Here is a 26,978-nt window from a genome sequence, read left to right on the forward strand (position 1 = left end):
GCCACTCCTTACATCAGGGTCCCCAGAGAGCCTCCCTACTTACACCAGGGTCCCCAGAGAGCCTCCCTACTTACATCAGGGTCCCCAGAGAGCCTCCCTACTTACATCAGGGTCCCCAGAGAGTCTCCTACTTACATCATGGTCCCTAGAGAGCCTCCCTACTTACATCAGGGTCCCCAGAGAGCCACTCCTTGCATCAGGGTCCCCAGAGAGCCTCCCTACTTACATCAGGGTCCCCAGAGAGCCTCCCTACTTACATCAGGGTCCCCAGAGAGCCCCTCCTTACATCGGGGTCCCCAGAGAGCCTCCCTACCTACACCAGGGTCCCCAGAGAGCCTCCCTACTTACATCAGGGTCCCCAGAGAGCCTTCCTACTTACATCAGGGTCCCCAGAGAGTCTTCCTACTTACATCAGGGTCCCCAGAGAGCCCCTCCTTACATCAGGGTCCACAGAGAGCCATTCCTTACATCAGGGTCCCCAGAGAGCCTCCCTACTTACATCAGGGTCCCCAGAGAGCCTCCCTACTTACATCAGGGTCCCCAGAGAGTCTCCCTACTTACATCAGGGTCCCTAGAGAGCCTCCCTACTTATATCAGGGTCCCCAGAGAGCCACTTTATGCATCAGGGTCCCCAGAGAGCCTCCCTACTTACATCAGGGTCCCCAGAGAGCCCCCCTACTTACATCAGGGTCCCCAGAGAGCCTCTCCTTACATCAGGGTCCCCAGAGAGCCTCTCCTTACATCAGGGTCCCCAGAGAGCCCCTCCTTACATCAGGGTCCCTAGAGAGCCTCCCTACTTACATCAGGGTCCCCAGAGAGCCTCCCTACTTACATCAGGGTCCACAGAGAGCCCCTCCTTACATCAGGGTCCCCAGAGAGCCCCTCCTTACATCAGGGTCCCCAGAGAGCCCCTCCTTACATCAGGGTCCCCAGAGAGCCCCCCTTACATCAGGGTCCCCAGAGAGCCCCCCCCCCTCTTATATTAGTGTCCCCAGAGGGCCCCTTCCTTACATTGGTGTCTCCAGAAAGCCCCCCCTCTTACATCAGGGTGCCCAAACAGCTGACTTCCCCCCTTGCAGAGGTTACCCTGTACCTGGCTGGTGGAGGTGGGAGGCGGCGATCGGCAGCTTTATGGTGTCCACAGGCAGGGGGATCTTGCTGGGGCTAGTAGTTCTATCTCCAAATGTAAACAGAAGAGAGGGGAGGGGCCTCTGACCCGGGCATCAGCAACAGTGTACAAGCAGAGTGAAAGTATAAGTGATTCCTGCCCCTCTCCTCTCCACTGTATACACTTACACTCGAGAGAGTACTACAAGCCCCAGGGAGATCCCGCTGCCCACACAGGCACCATAGAGCTGCTGATCGCCGCCTTCCACCTCTCCCCACTGCACTCTAAACGGACAGCCAGAGGTGCAGGAGGAGATGCCGCGGCGCCGCCCCTGCACCCACTGCCGCCTGAGGCCTGGCCTCGGTGGTTTTGTCAGGAATCCGGCCCTGAGCCTACTAGTGCCCATCAATGAATGTTTGCTTGCTTCCATTCATTCGGGAGTCAAGACACAGTCTTTCGTCGCCGCTGCTGTGCCTCTGACACTATGAGCGAATGGAGCGGCTGCCTGCTTATGCCTAAAACTTAATTGCTTACAGCAGAGAGAACAGAGTAGGAACACCAGTGGCCGGGCACCCTAGGCGGCTGCCTAGTTTGCCTAGTGGTAGCACTGGCCCTGACTACACATCGTCTCACATTTGAAATCCTGGTTCCTGAACTCCAGGCTTGTCCTATTTTCTGCCTACAAGACAGATCCTGTACATTGCATAAACTCTGCATTGTCAGTCCCGGTGTGTAAATGTCCTAAATCAAGTTGTCACTTGTCTCAGCATCAATCTGTGTTAGTAGGTTAAGTGGATTTAGCAGGATAGATGTGTCACTGGATACAACAGGATAACAAACAATGATGCGTGCAAGATCACACGTTTATCCTTGAATAAAATCAGAAGTAAAACAATCAGTTCTAATAATACGCTGACACTTTAATTACATAAAAATTCAGATATAAAAAAAGGCCAAATTATTGCAGCTTTGTACTCAACTGCTTGCCAACCTTGTAACACATATATATGATGACAGAGGAGTATGGTCCTTAAAGCCCACATATGAGTCCATGGGGCTCTGAAGTTTCTGTGCTGAGAGCGCAATTGGGAACTCATCCTGCCATGACCAATATGACAGCCAAACGCAGTGTCCACATGACTGAAGTATATCCTACCTTGCAGCATTAAAGTGATTGTAAACCAAAGACATCAATTATGAGCAAAGCATATCCTTCTATAGTGTGTACTTGTCTCAATTAGGAGCACTAGATGTAATTTCTGTCTGCTGCTTTGTTCCTCTGCTATCAGCATGAATCTCTTCTTACAAGTTTCCCTGACACCAATAGAGAAAAGGTGACAGGGGAGGGATCTCCAGCAGATTAACAGCCTCAGCTCTGTTCCTGTGTGGAGGGTGTGTGTCCTTTCCCTTCAATCAGCTCTCAGCGCTCTCCCCGCTGTTTTGTGAACTCTGACAAGCTTTATGAATTCTGCACATTGAATGGATGTAGAGAAGAGAACAGAGCAGATAATCTGGTACAACTTATGTAGGAGAATTTGTTTCATCTCTGTGCATCACCTGAGGTTAGTCACTTCACTGGGTATATGTGAGGGTTTACAACCACTTTAAGACCCACTTAAAGCAGAACTATGCTCCCCTCAACTCCAGTAATGATCTGCCGAGGTGCTAGATGCCAGCCGCTGAGGTCTTCGGCCAGTCTTTTTCCAAGTTTCAATCTTTAGGCATTTTGATTGGTTGGGCCTAAATGATGTCACACAGGCGCATGCACAGGAGTTAATTTATCTCTGCAGATGCTGAAAGAGTAAACTGGGCAAAGCATGTGTACAAAGCAAACCGGTAAGGATACTTTAATGCAAAAGAGACACTTTGGAAGATTGATTTACTAAAACTGGGCAATGCAAAAACTGGTGTAGCTGTGCATGGTAGCCAATCAGCTTCTAGGTTTTATTGTCTAAGCTTAATTGAACAAGCTGGAGTTAGAAGCTGATTGGCTACCATGCACAGCTGCACCAGATTCTGAGTGCTCCAGCATTAGTAAATCAGCCCCATGGTGTTTGTGTTCTGCATTAAAAAAGCCTTCCTATGTGATGTTAGTACAGCGATCTTCCTCGCTGGCCTATTGTGTTCTGATAGTGGGACGAACCCCCCACCAGAACAGCCAACAGATGCCAATCGGCACACCTTTTTTGGTCATGCCCCTTCAACAGAAGCTGGCCAGACTGGTTGTAATACACACGGGCCGAATGTTGACTGGTTTCTATTGAACCGGCCAATGCCATCCGATATTTGGCCAATGTCTATGGCTTTTACATCTCCAACTGATGAGATACGATATCAGCCACACAGGAAGTGTATGATTTTCAACAAGTCATTTGACTCAGACTTACTTTGTAAGAAGCAGTAAAGCACAACCACTGTGCCACACTGTGAAGCATAAAGCAGAGCCCACATAGATAAAGAACAAATATGGCTGCCCCAATTGCACATATAATTACATATTATACATGGATACAGTACTTTTTAAATTATTACCATACACTAATAGGGCTTTTGACCTCAGGACTGTAGAGGCACTCCATGGTAACAGCGGGCAATGCAGTGGCTGCATGTCCTGCGATCGCAGTGATTTTGCCATCGTCTTACCTGTAAATGACACCTTTCTCATGAAGAAACATGAGGGCAGAGGTAATTTCCGCACTGTAGAAGCAGGCTCGGGGTTCCTCAAACCGCCGCGACTTCTGAATGTGAAACATCAAGTCACCGCCATTCACAAATTCCATCACAAAAAATAAACGGTCCTGGAAAAAAATTGAAATAAATATAAAATAAAGGACAATTCAAGTTTACAGATTATCGTGAATAGGGATGAGCTTTATGTATGAGTTGAACATGAGTTCGACTCGAGCATTGGCTGTTCGCCCGTTCGCCGAACAGCGAACAATTTGGGGTGTTCGCGGCAAATTTGAAAAGCCACGCAACACCCTTTTTAAAAGTCTATGGGAGAAATCTAAAGTGCTAATTTTAAAGGTTAATATGCAAGTTGTCATAAAAAGTGTTTGGGGGCCCGGGTCCTGCCCCAGGGGACATGTATTAATGCAAAAAATAAATTAAAAAAACGGCCGTTTTTTTCGGGGGGCAGCGATTTTAATAATGCTTAAAGTGAAACAATAAAAGTCAAATATTTATTTAAATTTCATTCTATGTGAATTGGTAAGGGGTACATTGTACCCCTACCATTTCACAAAAAAAAGTGTGAAAATTTTAAAAATGACAGGAGACGGCTTGGGACAAGTCCTTTACTAAAAAAAAAAAAAAAAAACTATTCCAGCGATGTCAGTCTCGATGTCCAGCGTTGTAATCCATTCTCGATGTAATCCATTCCATTCTCGATGTCCAGCGAAGTTCCATTCTCCAGCGATGCTCTCTCAAGTGAGAGACGACGCACGATCCTGCCCGCACCCAGGTCCGAGCTTTAAAATAATTTTTTTTTTTTTTATTTATTTATTGATTTTATAATTGTTTACACTGAAATAATAATAAAAAAAAATGTATCACTTTTATTCCTATTACAAGGAATGTAAACATCCCTTGTAATAGAAAAAAGCATGACAGGTCCTCTTAAATATGAGATCTGGGGTCAAAAAGACCTCAGATCTCATAATTAGACTTTAATGCAAGAAAAAAAAAAAAAAAAGGAAAATGTCATTTAAAAAAATGACAACAAAAAAATTGTCTCTTTAAGACGCTGGGCGGGACTGACGTTTTGACGTCGCTTCCGCCCAGCAAAGCTAGGACGACGGGTGGGGGCCATCTTGACCTCACTCAAGTCCTCACACACCAGGCAGCAGCATCCGATCTCCTCCGCCGCTACCGACGGCTCCGGTAAGCGGCGGAGGGTGCAGAAGAGCGGCGGGAGGGCCCCTCTCCCGCCACCGATAACGGCGATCTCGCTGCGAATCCGCCGCGGAGAGCATTATTAAAATCACTGCTCCCGAAAAAAATGCATTTTTTTAAACTTTTTTTTTGCATTGACACATGTCCCCTGGGGCAGGACCCAGGTCCCCAAACACTTTTTTTGAGAATAACTTGCATATTAACCTTTAAAATTAGCACTTTTGACTTTTCATGTTCGTGTCCCATAGACTTTAACGGTGTTCAAACAAATGCTTTGCCTGTTCGCATGTTCTGCTGCAAACCAAACAGGGGGGTGTTCGCCTCATCCCTAATTGTGAACTGTTCTGCATCACTTTCATATCACAGTAATTGTGGCTCCTGCAGCTGGTATCTGGAAGTAGGACACGGTCAGCATTCCAGTTTAATTCTACTTTTTGTGTTCAGACTTTGTACTGCAAAACAAAGCCTGGAAGCCCTTTTATTTTTATGGGCAACATAAACCACTTAAAAGCTTTAAACCCTGAGTACTTCAGTGATGTCACTGCTAACAAATGATGTCATAGGTGGCATTTTTCATTGTTTTCAAACCAGCAGAACACTTCCACTGTAGGAAAAAGGCATACTGTCCCAAAAAATTTAAAGTCAGAGCTAGAGCTATCCAATCAGCAGAGACTATGAGCTCTTCTAATTGCAGTTATAGGTCGGTGTAACGGATTCATTCAATGTGGGAACACAGGCTGTTAAGGTGTTAATTAAGTCTGGCTCCAAAGACCGTTTCATTGTGTGATGCTAATTTGACACTGTATTGTGTGAAAGTCTATTGATGATAATATGTGATGTGACTTAGCACCCTCTAAAGGTCAGACATCTGACTTACGTTTACTAAAGGAATGTGTATTGAATAGAAGGTGAAAAGAGCCGGAGTCATGATGTCTGCCATGTCAGCTATAGTAATTAACTCATGTAGACCTGGCACCAGAAAGTCTGTCTAAGATGTGGATTGAGGGGGACTCGTTAGGACCCATTGTGTGATGTTGTGGGTGGAGTGTGTCATTGTCCCTTTGATTTCTGCAGCATGCTTTCAACTGTATAAAAAGAGCCAAAGTTTACCATTAAAGTGTCATTCGTTTTGGAACCAGAGACAGAGCTATGTGTGTCTCATTTCTGGGGGAAATCCAATAGGTCCTGTCTGCTGGATTGTGGAGTGTCGATAAGCTTGGGTTGGTGGAATGGAATATCGTAAACGGCGTTAACCCCTGACCATTACAGTCGGAAACAGAAGGGGGAGTGTTGGACCTCTGTAGAGAGACCACTGCTTACATACAAAAAGCAGGTGTTTTTCTCTGTAGCTTGCTGCCAGGGGGTAGGCTTTTCTACTTCCCTGTGTCTGGACAACATAAAAAATTACTTACGCCTCGTACACACGATCCAATTGTTGGCCAACCGAGCATCTGATTTTTATCCAAAGGGCGTGTGCCTGGATCTTGTCTTGCATAGTAACGGTACACAATTGTCAGCCAACAAACACGAACGTAGTGACGTACTACAAGGAATTTCAGCACTTGGGCGCCACCCTTTGGGCCCCTTCTGCTAATTTTCGTGTTTGGTGAGCACTGATTCCAATCATGCGTGTTTGTACTTTCGACTTGCGTGATGGACTTGTGTACCGACGATACGAAAATCAGACAGCAGACCGTTGTCTGCCGAAAATTTACTAGTCTGCCATTCAACATTTGTTGAACCATAATTGTCAGAAGGATCGTACTAATGGTCAGACAATCCCCTGCCAACAATGCTTTATGTTGTGCAGAATATGCAAGGTTTCAAATAAAATATTATTTTTATTATTTGCCTTTAAAGCTAGTTGTAAAAGTAAATAGACAAAGTAGCTGCAGTAAATTAATACATAGAACATAAAACTTCATGTTGCAAGACAAACTATAAATTATAGCATAGTGAGTCATTTTTAATGGCCAGTCTGCTAGATAGCAACATAGTAACTGTCCTGGAATGTGTACAAACAGCAGCTTCTGATCACATGTTTAAAGTATATTTATAAGCAAAACCTTTCTTTATTCCATTTTAGAAAGAGCAGGGGAGGGTTATAACCCCTGTATGGTTTATTTTTGTCCTCTTTACCCAATCGGGAAGATTGACCTTCACTTCCTGTCCCACAGCCAAAACAGGAAGTGAAATGATATCTCTGCAAATAAAAGGAATTTCTTTGGGACCCCCAGGTCACCAGAACTAGTGCCCCATTGGGAATTCCGCCGCCCCCCCAGTGAGGCATCGCCCTGTTCGTTAGAGCGAGAGCAAAAATTCTAGCTCTAGACCTCCTCTGTAACTCAAAAGATGCAACCTGTAGAATTTTTTAAACGTCGCCTATGGAGATTTTTAAGGGTAAAAGCTTGTCGCCATTCCACAAGGGGGCGCAATTTTGAAGCGTGACAGGTTTGGTATCAATTAACTTAGCGTAATATTATCTTTCACAATATAAAAAAAAATTGGGCTAACTTTACTGTTGTCTTATTTCGGGGGGGGGATTTCGGGGGCCCCTTAGATGTGTAGCAAAAAGTCAGTGTACAGCATTATTCACTCCTCCTGTGGCTACTGATCCAAGCACCACCTCCTTAGGCACTGCCAACCCGCCTGGCTGCAGCTACCCCTATCACCAACTTCACCACAGTCCTCCCACACAGAATACTCACCAGCCCACCTGGCTAACTTCTCAGGAGATCTCCCAGACATGCCGATCTGCTCCCCCTTTCCTCTCCTTGCTCCCATGCCTCCAGGAAGGGGTTCCTCCATGTTGTGGGAAATCCTTCCAGCACCCGAGCCCCAGACCTGAGGTCGAAGTCGAGGTCACACCTTCCCCCAGACTAGGGCATGCCCTGCTTGTGTCTCCGACAGCCTCCTCAGCACTCCATATCCATCTTCCACACAACTTCCCCTACTGGCCTGACTCATACCTTTTTATGAGAGCAGCTGCCCCCTTCCAGGACCTATTTGCTGGGGATTAGCTAGAGTCCTCAAATATGTGACAGTCCCTCCTAGTTTCCACCACTACATACAGAATCTTCTCCAAGGTTCCAGAAAACAGGGAAAGGCACCAGAAGAGCTGTCAGCTTAGTCATCCAGCCTCCCTGATTCACTAAACCCTGACCCAGATTCAACCCAGGCCTGGCTTTCAGCCATTCCAATTTACCCACACTAACAACTAAACTATGTACACTTAGCGCACCAGCTAGAGGGTGCTACAGACATTTTCTGTGGTTCCTCCTGCTGGTTGCTTCAGCATAATGATGTAGAAGCAAGCAAGAGGAACCATAGCACCCAACTGGAGACCAGGGATCTGATATAACCGGAAGATTCAGGTAGTAGCAGCACACATACTGTTCAGGAGATGGAGATTTGACTTTTTTTTTTACAAGCACTTCCTGAGCACTTGGACTGGTGACATGCAAGTACTGGGGTGACCCCACCCAACTCCTCTGACCTGCTCTCAGGATTGCCCTTTAAAAACAGAGTTCATTAGGGACTATTATTGTCCTCTCCCTTCCCCTGCACTTGCAAAAAACAATGTGAGACATGTACAGTATGAAATCCATGCACAAAATGTCACCTGACCTGACACAGGTTAATGCTTTGCCTTTTACTGGGAGCACAGCGGGAGAGGGCTCTATCTATCACAAGACATGTTTCACATTCCAAACCATTGGTCTGGAACACACAACATCTATTTCCTACACTCTGGGATCTCTACATTTCAAAAACACAACACTGCTTAAAGTCCACCTGCCATGTTAAAAATACAATGCCGACTATTAGAATATTCTGATACCGCCACATACCATCATCAGAGGTCTCCATGATTGACAATATTGCCCCAATTCCCAGGGTATTCGAATAAGCATGATAAAACACTTTATAGTTTTGTCTTCAGCTTACTTACCCCTTACCTCTACATCAGGGTACCCATCAGAGTCTCCTGTACATCAAGGTCCCCATCAGATTCCCCCTACATCAGGGTTCCCATCAGAGTTCCCCCTACTTCAGGATACCCATCAGAGTCTCCCATATATCAAGGTCCCCATCAGATTCCCCCTACATCAGGGTCCCCATCAGGATTCCCCCCCACATCAGGGTTGTGGGGGGGACTGCTGGGCTCTGAGGAAGAGGTCTCTGACACCTCGAAACGCGTCAGCCAAGCAGCAACACACCTCGCCACCCCCCCCCCCTACATTCTGGAGTGTGGTTTGAGGGGTATTTCAATTTTCGTTTGACAAGCCTTTTATCATCCTTTGTTTGTGAGTAGTTTTCATCATTCTTATTTTTCATTAAAATTTGCCAAACGGTAGTACACGAGGCTGGTGCGCCTTTCTTTCTCCCTTTTTTGTCCCCCATACATCAGGGCCCCCATCAGAGTTCACCCTACATCAGCCAGTTCAGCAATGACTAGATGAATTATGATCCATGTATGGGTTTTTGCGGGTTGTATACAAGTTGATCGACTTGTGTACAATAAGCATGTCGGGTTTTTCCTGAAAGATCTTTGACTGATGCACACTGGACGTTAAGGCTTCATTCACACCTGAGCGTAGCTTTTTGCGGCGTTTTTTACTGCGATTTGCCGCGACAAAACGCATCGTTTTTTACCGCGATTTGCCGCGACAAAACGCATAGTTTTTTACCGCGATTTTTTACAGGTCTAGGGTCACCAATGTAAAACGCCCAAACGCCCAAATTCGAGCGACAAAAAAGGGTCCAGAACTTGTTTGGGCTTCAGGCGTTCTGCGTCAGGCGTTTTGTAGTGGAGATGTGAACCATCTCCATAGAGAATAATGTATTTTTTCCCCTCTAGCGTTTTGGGGCGTCGCGCTTCAGGCGAAAAAACGCTCAGGTGTGAATGCAGCCTAAAATAACGATATAAAAACGGCAGTAGCTTTGCAGTGAGTTTTTTAGCATTTTTGCAATAGCGTTTTTCGCGTTAGAGTTTTGTTTTCAAAAAATGGATCTAAGGCCTCATGCACACTGGACGTTTTTGGCAGTAGACGTTTTTTTCTACAGTCATTAAACTTTCCATCATGTTATCCTGTGTGTCCATGCACACATAGGCTGTTATCAGCAGTTTTGGGCAGTGGTGTTTTTGAGCAGTAAAAAAAAAAAACACTAATGGGTTCTGAGAGACATTTTTCAGCTGTAAAAACGCTCTAACGCTGATAAATGCTGATAAACGTCAATAAACGCTGATAAATGCTCAAAAACGTCACTCACCAGCGTTTAACGTTTTTAATCCATTGAAAAAGAAAATAAAAATGTTTTCTTCAACCAAAAAAAGCTAAAAAACGCCAACGCGGAAAAACGCAAAAAAACGCTATTAAACGCAAAAAACGCTATTGAAAAAACGTTGAAATAAGCAAAAAAAAAAAGGAAAACTCACTGCAAAGCTACTGCCGTTTTTATAACGTTATTTTAACGTCCAGTGTGCATGAGGCCTAAAATGTTAAAAAATGCTGGTGAGCTGCGTTTTTGAGCGTTTATTAAATGTTTATCAGCGTTTTTTTTTAAAGATATAAAACACCCCAGCCAAAAACTGCTGATAACAGCCTCTGTGTGCATGGACACATAGGATAACAGGATGGAGAGTTTATTGACTGTAGAAAAAAAAAAACGTCTGAAGCCAAAAACAGCAGCTGTAAAAACATCCAAAAACGTCCAGTGTGCATGAGGCCTGAAGGTTGAATTACCGTATTTATCGGCGTATATCGCGCACTTTTTTCACGACAAAATCGTGGGTGCGCGATATACGCCGATACCTGCGCCGTGTTTGAATGCCTGCGCCGACATATACCGAGCGCAGTACACTCGGGTACATTCGGACAGGCTCGGCTTCGCTCGTAGTCACGCTCTGTGACGTTTATGCGTGAGAAGCCAAGCCTGGCCGAGAATACCCAAGTGTACTGCGCTCGGTATGCGTCGGCGGAGGCTTCAAACTGAGCACGGGAAGCGGGGATTTGACATGAAGACAGCGCGGGAGGACACCACAGAGGCCGCAGACGGACGCCGGACCGGACGAGGCCGCCGATGGACGCCGGGCAAGACACCAAAACTGTAAGTAGTAAAATGTAATAAAATGTTTTTTTACATGATTTTAGGGTCAAAATTAGGGGTGCGCGCTATACGCCGGAGCGCGCAATACCCCGATAAATACGGCAATAAAAAAAATACTCATGTATGGCCTTCCTAAGGACACAACATTGGCCAACAAGAAAACCAGCAATATATGTTCTTATGTTATAGCGGGCAACCTAATCCCCCTGTGTACAGGACAGATGATATCGGTGTCAAACTATAAATACATATCATAAGTGTGTTTTGCATGACCTTAGATCTCCTCCGCAGCAGAGTAATAGGAATTACACACTGATGGTCACCTTGCTGAAAACTCTGGGCACCATGGGGGTACAAGGTTGACTTTCGTGGCATTCCCAGCACATGACCTGAAGGACCCCTTCCCACATGTCCTGACACATTAGGCTGAAGTCACATGTCCAAGCTGTCAGCGGCAGCCTGGCGACACTTCTGATCTATGCTAAAGAAACACGACACTTGTCACCATGGAATGGCCGCAGAGCTTGCGGTCTACAATTACTCCACATACATTTCATGCAATAAGTAGTGGAGAGCAGGCAGGACTTGTACAGAACATAGGCTGATCCTGACATTTAACTAAACACCAGATCAGACCCTCGGGGGAAAATGTGTTTTGTCTCAACTGTTGACAAGCAACAGCACAGAGATCACCTTAAATGGGAGCTCCACCTTTCAAGCCAAAAAAAAAACAAAGCCGATATTGCATCCAATACACCTAATGTTACAGTTATTAAAGTGCTGCTTTTTTTCCCAGCTTTTTTTCCCCCTTTATTGTCAGCCGTTGATCCTGCCAGTAACACACTTCATGCCTCAGTGTGACAACATTAAGCTGTGCAGAAAGGAAGGACCGCTTGAGACAACATTGAAAAGTACACAGGGCAGCACTAGATTTTGGGCAGGATCAAAAGATATGGGGCCAGATTCAAATAGGTCAGCGGATCTTTAGATTCACGTAACCTATCTGATTTACGTTACGCCGCCGCAAGTTTTTGAGGCAAGTGCTTTATTCAGAAAGCACTTGCCTCTAAAGTTGCGGCGGCGTATCGTAAATCCCCCGGCGGAATTCAAATTCCGCGGCTAGGGGGCGTGTAAAATTTAAATCAGGCACGTCCCCGCGACGAACGAACTGCGCCGTCCGCTAAATTTCCCAGCGTGCATTGCTCCAAATGACGTCGCTAGGACGTCATTGGTTTCGACGTGAACGTAAATTACGTCCATCCGTATTCACAAACGACTTACGTAAACGACGTAAAAAAATCAAAATTCGACCCGGGAACGACGGCCATACTTAACATAGGATACGCCGCATATAGCAGGGGTAACTATACGCCGGAAAAAGCCGAACGCAAACGATGTAAAAAAAATGCGCCGGGCGGTCGTTCGTTTCTGAATCGGCGTAACTCCTCATTTGCATATTCCTCGCGTATACAAACGGAAGCGCCACCTAGTGGCCAGCGTGAGATTGCAGCCTAAGATCCGACGGTGTAAGTCACTTACACCTGTTGGCTCTTAGGGAGATCTATGCGGAACCTGATCTATGAATCAGGCGCATAGATACAACGGACGGAACTCAGAGATACGACGGCGTATCAGGAGATACGCCGTCGTATCTCTATCTGAATCTGCCCAATGATTTTGCCCTTAGGCTGTATGGATTGTGTTTGCAATGTGTTTTTTTTTTTTACATGTTTTTTTGAGAACATGCATAGAACCAGTCCAATCATTGGATTGGGTTACCATACGTGCAAATACGTCAAAGAAGCTCCTACGCCTTTTTGGGGTGTAGAGCTTGGTGCGTTTTTTTACTGCACATTTTAGCATGTTTGCCACATTTTGCCATACATGTGTAGCGCCCTGATCCCAATGACTGGGGCGCTATTCTAAATTTAGAGGGTGTCTGAGCCAATAGTGGACTCAGACTGTGTTTAATTTCATAAAATTAGCCTCTGTTCTGGCTATAGTTGTGTTGGATAGGATTTCCCACTGTTGCCTGTAGGTGGCGTTACCACTTCAGGCCAATGTTGGAACACAAGCAAACCATAGTGTATTGGGTGACCCTTCTCGACAGCAGCCCAGTGGGAGTGGTGCCCCGCTGTGCATGCCGGGAAGGGGTACTTAACGGGCAAACAGGGTTCTTTGCCTCGAGGCCCTCCTGACGTGAGGTATGCGTGTGTGTGATTCCAGCCCTGGGACCATGTTGGTCTGAGGCTGCATCTCTATTGAGTAGACCCAGCTATGCTGATTCTCAAGGGGACCCCAAGCTGTCCATCCAAGTGAGGGAAGCGATTAACAAAGGACCTGCCCTGGAGGAGACCAAACAAAGCAAGCTAATGTCTCGGGATAGGCCTGGTGACTTTGTTATACAGGGATCCACAGCTCTACTTGTCTTACAGTTCGCCGGATTGGCTTAAAGGCTCTTTACTGTAAGGCTGGAAGTTCGGGACTTACATTCTGTGGCAGAGGATTCCTGGCTATCCATGAGCAGAGACTGTTCAATGTGAGGGATCTATCAGGGTGAGCAATACCCACTCAGGAGAGAGTGGTGACTGATTGATTGGAACTTTAGATATTTTTGTGCATTCTGTACTGCGTACCTGAACCTTCCCCTTCTCTCTATACTCTCCACTTTCTCCACAAGTTTTATGCAGCAAAAATAAAACAGTTGAAGGTTTTACATCTTGTGTGGACATTGCAATTTCTACAGACTTTCTTCCCTTGACAACGAGCTTAGAGGTAACGTGCAAAACCCAAATCTAAACCAGCAGCTACTTCAGGGGGTAGTGCTACACATGTAAACACATATTTGCTGGGAACAATTAGGGTACCATTAAAGCACAGATGTAAACAGAGCCTTGGGGTAGGGCCCATGCCCTGAAACATAATTAATGGTGGATTGCTTTTGAGAGACCAGCTCAGAAGTCACTGACAGGCATTCAGAAGGTGCTCCTGCCACCTCCTGAATGTATATATATATTTTTACAAACAGCAAAATATATTGGTGTCGCAACCCTGCCAGCCAAGTCAATCTGAATTTGACAGGCAGCGCCACCTAGTGAGTTTAGAAAAGTACCCAGTTGGATATGATTTGATTTTTAAAATGAGTATTCAAAAGGACATTATATATACACTATATTGTCAAAAGTATTGGGACACCTGCCTTTATATATACACGCACATGAACTTTAATGTCATCCCAGTATTAGCCCGTAGGGTTCAATATTGAGGTGACCCACCCTTTGCAGCTAAAACAGCTTCAACTCTTCTGGGAAGGCTGTCCACAAGGTTTAGGAGTGTGTCTATGGGAATGTTTGACCATTCTTCCAGAAGAGCATTTGTGAGGTCAGGCACTGATGTGGACAAGAAGGCTTGGCTGGTAGTCTCCGCTAAAATTCATCCCAAAGGTGTTTTATTGTGTTGAGGCCAGTCAAGCTCCTCCACCCCAAAATCAGTCATCCATGTCTTTATGGATCTTGCTTTGTGCACTGGTCCAAATCATTTGGTGGAGGGGGATTATGGTGTGGGGATGTTTTTCAGGGGTTGACCTTGGCCCCTTAGTTCCAGTGAAAGGAACTCTTAAGGCGTCAGCCTACCAAAACGTGTGTTTTTTTTTTGGACAATTTTGAATAATAAATATTAAAGCTATAATACATCAAGGCTAGCCATACGGTACAGGCACATTTGGCATCCTTGCTGAACAACTCTTGCCAGAAAATTACAAAGAATGTGTGTAGACTCCAGAATGTGCAAGTAAAAAAAAAAAGTTTTGTTCAGTGTCACAACCACTTTTAATAAAAGGTTAACAGCATAGCCTATAAACTGCTACTACTTTGGCTCTGAGGAAGAGGGCGCGCCCTCGTAACGCGTAGGCCGTAATACAAGTCGTCTGCACCCTCCGACTGTCTGGTTTCAGTAGAAGGCCTTCAGGAGGCATCTATCCCTGTTGACGGAGTTGTGAATACGCTTATATTTTAATTTGTTTTGTGAGTAGCCATGATCTTTGTACATTTTAATAATTAAACATTGCCAAAGATAATGCACAAGGTCGGTGCGCCCTTCTCTCCCTTTTTTACATATAGCCTATGGACTTGCATTGATAAAATAAGGTACAATATTTGTGCTGTGCAGATATAGGGAAGGTCAGCATTTGTTTATTGTTAGTTGGGGCAGAGCTTTTTTTCTCAGAAAATAGGTGCAGGAACTCAACCATGACCCCGTTCAGATTTCACAAACAGTAGAAGGGTCTTAAAGGGGCGTTAAATACCAGGATTGCATTACATACAGAGTACAGAGTTTAGGGGGGTTACACACAGAGTGCAGAGCTGTCATTTGTAAACACAGAAACCAGACCTCTGTGTTTACAAGTGATTGTGGTGAGCAGGCACCAACGTGGTCTGAGCCAAAGGTGGTGGAACCGAGTTCCCCCTGAAAAAAAGCCCTGAGTTGGGGACTGTAGCCACAATAGGCACATGTGTATGTGAACACAAAAAAACAAACACAAAAAACCTATAGACAAAATTTGTTTTACTGAAAGCAAAAAAGATCCTTGGGCTTGGGAATCTCGCATATTAGCAAGTGCAATAACCATAATATTACAACATGTGTGTGCTGTGCAGTTAGCAGCAGCATGAAGCCAATAAATCTCATTTAGTGTCTGAGTAGACTGACATTGACTTATGGAATCTGCTTTTCCTGGATTCTTTAGAGCGGCTGCATCTAACAATTATTAACCAGACTGAGGGCCATCTGCGGGATAAACACGGCTTTCAGTTTTAGGCGGACTCGCATAAGAAAAATTCCCCATTGGCCTGGGAGTGTACAATGCAACTGCACATATACATTTCCAGCTATGTGTAATGTGAAGAAGGCAGACACAGGTGAAAAGAATAATCAGCAGAAAAAGTACAATTGATTTTAATGCAACAGTGCCCTCTGCTGGTCACCACAAGATAGGACAGACATCCGCCAAACAAAAATTCTTTCCAGTGGGGACCCAGATAGCAATTATATTTTCAGAAAAGTTCTGAAGTTTTCTGAATGCCTACAGTATACAAAAAAATAAAGCTTTTTTTATTGGAGTTGGGCTTTAAGAGCATAAAAAATAAAAGCACACACATTGATAAAAAAAACACAAAACAAAAGTGCATAAATTAATGTTTTGCAAGGCATTGCAGCTGCAATTAGTGGATCAAAGGTGCAATGCTCATACCCCTAAAAACTATGGGCCAGATTCACAAAAGAGATACGACGGCGTATCTCCTGATACGCCGTCGTATCTCTGAGATCCGCCCGTCGTAACTATGCGCCTGATTCATAGAATCAGGCGCATAGTTCTCACTAAGATCCGACAGGTGTAATTGACTTACACCGTCGGATCTTAGGCTGCAATTCTAGGCCGGCCGCTAGGTGACGATTCCATTGCGGTCGGCGTAGAATATGCAAATGACCAGTTACGCCGATTCACGAACGTACGCTCTAAATTTCTGTTGTTTCCGTCGAGATACGCGTCGTAAAACTAAGGCTGCCCTCTAGGTGGTCTAGCCAATGTTAATTAATTACTAGCGCAACTTCTTTTCCCCCTGTTTCTATTCATATTGTGTATGTATGACACTCTGTTGTTGCAGCTTTGTTAGTAATTTTTTTGACTGTTCTTTAGCGCGGTAATTCCTTTTTCTATTTCCAATGTTAAGTATGGCCGTCGTTCCCGCGTTGAAATTTGAAAATTCACGTCGTTTGCGTAAGTCGTCTGTGAAAGGCGCTGGACGCCATTTACGTTAACGTCGAAACCAATGACGTCCTTGCGACGTCATTTAGCGCAATGCACGTCGGGTAATTTTACGGACGGAGCATGCGCAGTACGTTCGGGAACGCGCCTAATTTAAATGGTGCACGCCCCATTTGAATTAGGCAGGCTTGCGCCGTGCGGATTTACGCTACGCCGTCGCAAGTTTACAGGCAAGTGCTTTGTGAATCAGGCACTTACGCTGTAAACTTGCGGCGGTGTAACGTAAATGGGATACGTTACGCCGCCGCATCGCAGCCAGATTCTATGTGAATCTGGCCCTATTCCTCCAGACGCAGATCCATACCGAAGTACAAACCTTAATTTAAGTGTATTTTAGATAGGTGCAGAGCTTACAACCCTCTGAAAAGGGATCCATGGTGGGTCGATTTTCTGAGGGTTTTACAGCAGCAGCTAATATGCATTCAGGAGGTGCTACTGCCCCGTTTCCTGACACTTGTTTATTTATTTTACTTTTTAATTGCTGAATTTCAATTTTACATTGTGGGAGCACACCGCAAGTGCGAGCCAGGCGTTTGGCATGCAGCTGTCTGTCAACCTCTGCAGCCTGAGTTAAAAATGCTGTGGCCACAGCGTTCGTGGGGGGGCCAGGTTGGCAGTAATACTGCGGCTCAGCTGCCTTTTTTATCTTTGCTTATTTTTATTTATTTTTTACATTCTTTGATTACATTTTTCACAGAGAGAAATGAGGCAAACCAGCACAACCGTTGGGACTCATTCAAAGTGATAATTAATATAAGCTACTGTATGAATTCAACACAAACAGGATTTACAGATTAAGGCAGCACAACAGAATAAGGATCTAAAAGCCAGCCTCCCCTCTGATCGAAGCATTTGCACAACATATATACTATTAGTATCTCGTAGTTGTCCCTATATGGGAGTCCCAATAGAGGACAAAAACAGTGGGGGACTGATAGAGAAATAGAAAGACCAGAGCGAGAGGGGGTGAAAAAAAGGGGGGGGGGGCAAGGACCATTGTGATGGACGTGAAATAAAATTAATATTTTATTATATGCTACTTTGTGCTAAAATCACTCAAATGTTGTTTTTCTTTCCTTATATTGTTTATATATTCATTATCTATATAAGATATATATGCATATGTATGTATCGGTATACGTTACAATGCTGATATTATCCTTAAAAATGAAGAAACAGATATGTTTTAAAGTTACAAGTACAATTTGGCATTGGAAAAGAGACAACGGAGAGTTATTCAGATGTGTTCAAACCCCCCCCCCCCTCGCTCCTTGTCCTCCGGCCCCTCCTTTCTACTGCACTCCTAAACTCCTCATTCCACTGAACAAATATGAAACTTTACTGAGGGAACTTTTATGCCACATGGCAAGAAGGATGATTTCTGCAGCATGCCCAAAAATGGAGTTCCAAGAAGAAACCATCCTTATATGAACTGACCTATGAGGGCTCCATGCCCAGAACAGATGTCACAGGGGGCGTGTAATAGGGGGCTGAATTGTATAGAATTAACCAATCAGTGTGTTCACGTGTATGATGTCATGTGGTTGATAAAAGGAGCCGCTCAGGCTCCAGCTAGCTCTCTTGCTGATTCAACGCTGAAAGGTGAGGATGTGAAAAGTCTGTCTGGTTTGCATGTCTCATTATTACAATTTGGGTCAAACGGCAGAAATGGGGTTAATCCTGAGAATTGTGCCAAGAATCAATCATTATCACCATTCCATATTAACATTTTCTCTTTTTTTGCGTGACAGCATCTAACAGCCCATTCACTGGAATGGGATGCCCTCCATGCGACAAATGCGCCAAAAGAGGCTCCCCCGCCTTTTCAGGCGATAAGCTTTGCAAGCTTTTTTACCGTGTGTTTTGCCGCATTTGTCTCTTGTTTCCTAATGAATGGCACTGGCAGCACAATGTACAGTTGTTCCGTGTTTTCCACACGTTCCCAGAAAGAGCAGGTATAAATGATGTCTTAATGGCGCCCCAAAACGTGGCTAGGAAATGTGTGTTTTGTTGCCAAGACCTTTCGGTATCTAAAGCCCATGAAGGTCACCAGTCAAAAAGGTGCAGAGCTTTTATTGGCACATCTGTTGTGATTTTCATGCGACAGCATACGCCAAGAAGAGCACATTAGTTAGTGCGCCACGCAGGTGTGAATGAGCCCTTACTGCTTTGTGTACGTCTGGGTTTGAAAAACAATATTATTTAATGCTTTGTGACTTTTGCTGCTCCAAAATCACAAATCTCCCAATGATGAAAGGGCTAATCGCATGTTGCACTTTGTAAAGGAGACATAGGCCCCATACACACGACCGAGTTTCTCGGCAGAATTCAGCCAGAAACTAGGTCCGAGCCGTATTCTGCCGAGAAACCCGGTCGTGTGTACACTTTTCAGCGAGGAAGCCGACGTCGGGCCAAATAGAGAACATGTTCTCTATTTTCTCATTAGTCAATGGGAAAAGTCGGCCGCCGAGATCCTCGGCGGCTTCAACACTGAACTCGACGAGGAACTCGATGTGTTTGGCACGTCGAGTTCCTCGGTCGTGTGTACGGGGCCATAGTGATGGGATGGATGGCCAGGAGTTGGAGTGTTACAGCAGAATATGAATCCTCCTGCTGAGTGATGATGATGATATACACACAGATAATGGGGATATGAATACATTATTATATATAGTACACAGCATGCTCACAGTGTTGTCAGTAAAGCCCAGTATTAAAATACATGTCACAGCTCCGGAAGTTTTACTTCTCGGTAACACAAAACGAACATTCTTCTTATTTCTACAGAAGACCCCTCCCCATAGACTCTCCGCATACCTTCCTCCGTGCTGGCAGCACCGATCACCAGAGCAGTGGCGGCTGAAAGCACTATGGCAACCCCGGCAAACAGCCACCTGAAGTCATGCCCACACAGCGCGAGCTGAGGCCCGTGGGCGGCACTGAGATGGATGGCGCTGCTTACCTTACCTGTCCGGTTGCCCGTGCTCTGCTTCCATTTCATGCCGAGTGAGTGGTGGGAAATCGGAAGTGATGGTTTTTCGCGAAAAGCACCGCCTACCGTCCTCCATTACCACCAATCACAAACAGGCAACAGTCCAAATCAGTGTAGAGTGGGAGTGTTCCGGTCGCATGGCTTGCGCCCTAAGGACACTCCAAAGACCGCCCAATGAAGCTTTTCAGCTGCAATCACCTGATTGCAATATTCAAGCTTCCCATAGACAGCTCAGTGCCCGGCGTCCGTACACACTTAAAGGACCACATTTTTTTTCATGTCTAGCTTTTGGGGGGGGGGGCGGCACCCGTTCATCCGCTATTGATGGGCCGCCACTGGTTCTGAGCCTCGCATTAACCCTTAATGTGAATCCTGTGTCATACTTTCTTATATTCTTACAGCGACAGAGCCTCCCTCTGTCACAGTGGTCAGAAAGGAGGAATTAGCTTTCAAGTAAGGACACATACATAGGGTGGCCACATCATCCCTTTAAACCCAAATACATATGAATTACACAGGTTCTGAGACTAATTTGATTGCAGATAAGGTACTAAACTAGTTTAATTACCACCTTAGGCTGGGTTCACACTACTACACTACTTTAATCCTACTTTGCTCTGCTACATTGGTCCTACATTGGTCCTACATCCATCCTACTTTCATGAACAGGATACTACTTTGGTCCGACTTCAATGATATTCAATGGGCCTGAAGTAGGATCAATGTAGGACCAAAAGTAGTACAGGGAGCATTTTCAAAGTCGGACCAACTTGTGTAGGACGCTACAAGACGCTCTCATAGGGAAACATTGAACACAGAGCAAAGTAGGATGAAAGTAGTGTAGTAGTGTGAACCCAGCCTTAGGCTGGGTTCACACTTGTCCGACAAACGGTCCTACATTGGGAGCCTCATGTAGCATGACGTGTGAAAATCAATGTTTCCCTATGAGAGCTGTCTTAACTGGTCCTACACAAGTCGGTCCGACTTTGAAAATGCTCCCTGTACTACTTTTGGTCCTACATTGATCCTACTTCAGGCCCATTGAATATCATTGAAGTCGGACCAAAGTAGTATCCTGTTCATGAAAGTAGGATGGATGTAGGGCCAATGTAGGATAAATGTAGGACCAATGTAGCAGAGCAAAGTAGGATGAAAGTAGTGTAGTAGTGTGAACCCAGCCTAAATCAGCCACAGAACCTGTGTAATTAATGTGTTCAGTTTTAAAGGGATGAGGTGGCAACCCTACACATACAGAATGCTCTATGTAAAGTGCTCCTTGAATCCGGGTTCAGCTGTTGCAATGTGGGGACTCACCGGAGTCTGGAAGCAGCAGAAGAGCTGTGTTAGGAACGGATGATTACACGCCAGAGACAAGATGCGTTTCTCCGTCATGGTGCATTCAACATCATCGTCCTGAAGAATCACATCCTTCTTTAACACCTTTACTGCATACAGGTTATCCCCATCCCGAGACTTGGCAAGCATGACCTGAGGATCAGAAAGAGATCATAGGACTTTACACTTACATTTCCTTGTGCTGTAGTCAATAGTTTAACTCAACAGTAAACAAACATAATGAGAATATACCTTTTTTGTAAGTGCTATTGTCACAAACCTGGGAAGCTCAAACTGATCAATGATGGAGAAATAAAGAAACTGAGGATACCGTTCGTGAAAACGGAGGGTGAAAATAATCAGCTGAGTAAATCTTAACCGTGCCTCTTGAATTTGAGCTTAACCACTTCCATACCAGGTACTTACGCAGCTTCCCGCCCAAGCCAATTTTCAGCTTTCAGCACTGTCGCACTTTGAATGGCAATTGCGCGGTCATGCTACACTGTACCCAAACAAAATTGGCGTCCTTTTTTCCCCACAAATAGAGCTTTCTTTTGGTGGTATTTGATCACCTCTGCGATTTTTTTTTTTTTGCGCAACTAAAAAAAGGCTGAAAATTTGGGGAAAAAATTACATTTTTATTTTTTTCTGTTAATTTTTTTGTAAATAAGTTTTCTCTTTCAATTACGGGCACTGATATGGCGGCACTAATGGGCACCGATGAGATGGCACTGATGGACATCGATGAGGTAGTACTGACGGGCACAGATGAGGTGGCACTGATTGGCGGCGCTGGTATGCGACACTGATGGGCACTCATAGGCGGCACTGATGGGCACACATAGGCGGCACTGATGGGCACACATAGGCGGCACTGATGGGCACACATAGGCGGCACTGATGGGCACACATAGGCGGCACTGATGGGCACACACAGGCGGCACTGGGCACTCATAGGCGGCACAGATGGGCACTCATGGGCGGCACTGATGGATACTTATGGGTGGCACAGATAGGTGGGCACTGGGCATGGATGGGCACTGTGGGGTGGCACTGATGGACACTGGGGTGGCGCTGATGGACACTGGGGTGGCGCTGATGGACACTGGGGTGGCGCTGATGGACACTGGGGTGGCAGCACTGATTTTTGACAGGTTGCCAGTCAGTGCCCATTTGTGGGCACTGACTGGCATCTTTTTTCTAATGCTTTTTTTTTTATATTTTTTTTAGACTTTTTTTTTTTTTTTTTTGCTGGCATTTTTTTTTTTTTTGCCCACCCTGGTGCTCCAGGGTGGGCATCCCTGGTGGTCCAGTGTGGCGATCCGAGGGGGGGCTGCGCTGATAAACAATCAGCGCGAACCCCCCCTGTCAGGAGAGCCGCCGATCGGCTCTCCTCTACTCGCGTCTGTCAGACGCGAGTGAGGAAGAGCCATCGACGGCTCTTCCTGTTTACATCGTGATCAGCCGTGGTTGGACACGGCTGATCACGTGGTAAAGAGTCTCCGCCGGAGGCTCTTTACCGAGATCGGAGATGCAGGGTGTCAGACTGACACCCCGCATCACCGATCGCCGCGATGCGCGCCCCCACGGGCGCGCGCGGCATGAAATCCTGCAGGACGTTCTAGAACGTCCTGTCAGGATTTCATAACCACTTCCCGGACGTAAATCGGCCATAGGCCGGGCGGGAAGTGGTTAAAGGGGTTGTAAAGGTGAAAAAAAAAAATCCCTAAATAGCTTCCTTTACCCTAGTGCAGTCCTCCTTCACTTACCTCATCCTTTGATTTTGCTTTTAAATGTCCTTATTTATTCTGAGAAATCCTCACTTCCTGTTCTTCTGTCTGTAACTACACACCGTAATGCAAGGCTTTCTCCCTGGTGTGGTGAAAGCCTCTTGAGGGGGGAGGGGGCGAGCAGGCAAGTCAGGATACTCTCTACTTTGCAGATAGAGAAAGAAGCTGTGTGTCAGTGGGCGTCCTGACACTCCTGCTCGCCCCCTCAGGAGGCTTTCTCCACACCAGGGAGAAAGCCTTGCATTAATATGTGGAGTTACAGACAGAAGAACAGGAAGTGAGGATTTCTCAGAAGAAATAAGGACATTTAAAAGCAAAATCGAAGGATGAGGTAAGTGAAGGAGGACTGCACTAAAGGTAAAGGAAGCTATTTAGGGAATTTTTTTTTTTTTACCTTTTACAACCCCTTTAACTCCGCCACCAAAACCTTATTATTGGTCTGACAATGTGATGAACAGCCTCACTGACCTATCAGAAGGCTCAGTGGCGATTGTCATGCTCAACTACAGGTAAAGTCAAGATCTGCACATAACTTCAGCAAACTACATCTCTCCATTTACCAACATCAGTGGATCATGGGTACAAAGGTCTGGTTCGTGAAGTCTATGCCTTCAGCGGCATTTCTATATTGAGGTGCAAACCTTTGATTGCAGGCCTGGAAATATTATCAATGGAATACTAGTGCAGTGGCATCACCGTACCTGGAGAACTGCAGTGGAGGTTGGGACTTGTAGTTCTTTCATTCACAGATTCCTGTGAATCTGCGGCTGTGCTGGGGGAAAAAAACCTGATTCTGAAAGAAGTGGGATCAGGGAGTAGTGTGGGAATTGGGGGTCTACAAACTGCGAACGTGTTTTATATTACACCAAGAGGCACGCGCAGGGGGTGTGCCGGATGTACCTGGGCACACCCTAATTACCCCGTGTGCATTAGCATGATCGGTCTGTGAGCCGACATGGAGATGGGAAATTACTGAAGTGCTACTGTACGTCTCGTCTCTTTCACTGTGCCATAAGAGAGTGTGTGTGTGAATATATACACGCATGCATGTGTGTTTGAGCTTTGGGGTGCACACTTTAATTCATCAGGCTGCACACACCTATGATTACACCCTATATTTGTGTGTAACATTAAACATAGTCACAAAGATGGATTTAGCATTTTAAAGTCAACAGTGAAGGAAAAAAGCAAAGACCACTTACTTGCCATTATAGCAATAAAGTTTACCAATATCTTTGCACCGTATACGTATAGTTGACTTGGACTGAAATTTAAACTTTTTAATATTTACTTTGGGCCAGATTCTGGTAGAATGGCGTAAAACTGCGGCGGCGTAACGTATGTCATTTACGTTACGCCGTCGCAAGTTTTACAGGCAAGTGCTTTATTCTCAAAGAACTTGCCTGTAAAGTTGCGGCAGCGTAGCGTAAATCCCCCGGCGCAAGCCCGCCTAATTCAAATGATCCGGGTAGGGGGGCGTGGATCATTTAAATTAGGCACGTTCCCGCGCCGAATGTACTGCGCATGCGCTGTCCCTAAAATTTCCCGTTGCGCATTGCGCTAAATGACGTCGCAAGGACGTCATTGGTTTCGACGTGAACGTAAATGGCGTCCAGCGCCATTCACGGACGACTTACGCAAACAACGTAAATTTTCAAATTTCGACTCGGGAACGACGGCCATACTTAACATTGGTTGCCCCTCATATAGCAGGGGCAACTTTACGCATCGCAAATCTTACGTAAACGTCGTAACTTCACTGCGTCGACCGCGCGTACGTTCGGGAATTCGCGTATTTTGCCAATTTGCATACCCGATGGGAAAAACGACGAAGGTGACACCTAGCGGCGAAAAAAAAATTGCATTTAAGATCCAACAGCGTAAGAGCCTTACGCCTGTCGGATCTAATGGTTATCTAAGCGTAACTGATTCTAAGAATCAGTCGCATAGATACGACGGCCCAGATTAGGACTTACGACGGCGCACATTGCGTTGCGCCGTCGTAAGCCCTTTGTGAATCTGGGCCTTTGTTTTTACTTTGATGGATTGTATTTTGCAGCTGACATGCATTTGTGAAATGTGTCCAAGCGGCTTTTATTCCGCTATACAGATAAATGGGAATGCGGCATGAATTTTCAAGTACATTATGTTTTTTTTTATAGCAAAAACAATCCATAAAGCACCTAAAAGTATACTTTCAACAAGATGTGACAGAGCTTACAAAGATTTCCCTCTCTATGTGAGGCAGCCAGATAGAGGAGGGGGAGATATAGGGAGGAAACATTCAGGGGTTCACATACTATACCATTAGTGTAGGGTCTGTAGCTGCACTATTGCCTGGAACTTGATCTAAACATACACTCTGCAAACCTTGGCAGGTTCCTGATGAAGCAGGCGAAATTCGCTTCATAGGTGATCCTGTTGGCCCCTTCTGCCTGACATCCTTTGATTGAAATATCAAAAATAGTCAGGCAGGCAGTGGTCAACCAAACAGCAGCTGCATGCAATCAGATGCTGCCGCTGTTTGAGTATTCTGACAGTCGCTGCCAGTGGCTATCGGAATCCAGGAGCCCACCTGCTCTGTATAGTTTAGATGGGATTTTTTCGTTCAGTGTATGGCCAGGCAGAGATAAATCAGAAGCTAAAGGACATACTCACATACCTGGAAGCATCATTAATCCCCTGCCACCTCAAAAACCAACAACTGAGCGATCAAAGACCGCTGATCGCTCAGTTCTAGGTCTTTAGTGAGCAAAAAGCCAGTGACTGTCAGTCACCCGTTCTGTGCTCTGCCCCTGCAGCGCTCACTGGAGCATGGGGCTGTGCAGGGGGCGGGAGCGGCTGGCTCAGGATCGCACCGAGAGGCTGAGCCAGCAGTTGTTTAGGAATGACAGTGGATTTTAGCCAGCTGTTGGCTGAATATGGGTCACAGGAGTGCAGAACGTGTGAACTCCTGTGACTCACTTCTCCTTCGAACTGATAAAAAGAGCTAAATATTAAAATCAGTTCTATTTTTCTCCTAAGGGTTATGACGTGTTAGATCTGCTTTTCTCTGCCTGCGTTTATGAATCACGTCAAAGTATGGAGATGCACTCCTAGCCAAGCCTTCAGAGTGAAGGTCATACCTGAGAAAAACCGGTCAGGCAGGATTTGCAGTAATAAAAGCCGCTGATGTAGGAAATGCCAAGGTGTCAATTTTCACCTCCATTATATCAGCCTTGCTGTTAAAACTGCTTTTACACACTAGTATTCTTTGGATACATTTAATACAGGTAGCAACACACCCTTTGCAGAACTGGGGTCAACACTCTCTGGTGACTATTTACTAATAGTTCATATAGTTAGTACGAATTTCCTCCCACAATCCATAAACACGCTGGTAGGTTAACTGGAGCATCAACAGGAGGGTGTATGTGAGTGCTTCTCCGACTGTGTTAGAGGTAATGGAATGTAAGTTCCTTTAATGTGTATATACTATATCTGTTATATGTTCCTGTTCACACAGCATACCTAAAACATATTTTTTCTAGATTTCTTACCTTTCAGAGGTTTCTCACAAGGTGTCATGGTTGACTGCAAATTTTTTTTTTTTAACCACTTGCTTACAGGGAACTTAAACCCCCCTCCTGCCCAGACCAATTTTCAGCGCTCTCACTCTTTGAATGACAATCGCGCGGTCATACAACCCTGTACTCAAATTTCATTTCAATTGTTTCCACAAATAGAGCTTTCTTTTGGTGGTGTTTGATCACCTCTGCGGTTTTTATTTTTTGTTAAAAAAAAAATTAAAAAGACCAAATTTTTTTTTTATATTTTATTATAAAATTTTGCAAACAGGTAATTTTTCTCCTTCATTGTACGCTGATGAGGCTGCACTGATGGGCACTGATAGCCTGCACTGATGGGCACAGATAAGGCGACAAG

General features: G+C 45.3%; 1 protein-coding gene across 1 annotated transcript in view; it reads right to left on the reverse strand.

Moving 5' to 3' along the window:
- PRKCH (protein kinase C eta) overlaps nt 1-26,978 on the reverse strand; it is a 222,256-nt gene that overhangs the window by 55,118 nt on the left and 140,160 nt on the right. The window contains exons 9-10 of the mRNA XM_040332619.1: nt 21,244-21,417; nt 3,752-3,906 (exon numbers count right to left, since the gene is read on the reverse strand). Coding sequence (XP_040188553.1) covers nt 3,752-3,906; nt 21,244-21,417 — 329 coding nt within the window. The remainder of the gene's footprint in view (nt 1-3,751; nt 3,907-21,243; nt 21,418-26,978) is intronic.

This window comes from Rana temporaria, chromosome 13 (assembly GCF_905171775.1).
Source record: "Rana temporaria chromosome 13, aRanTem1.1, whole genome shotgun sequence".
NCBI lineage: Eukaryota > Metazoa > Chordata > Amphibia > Anura > Ranidae > Rana > Rana temporaria.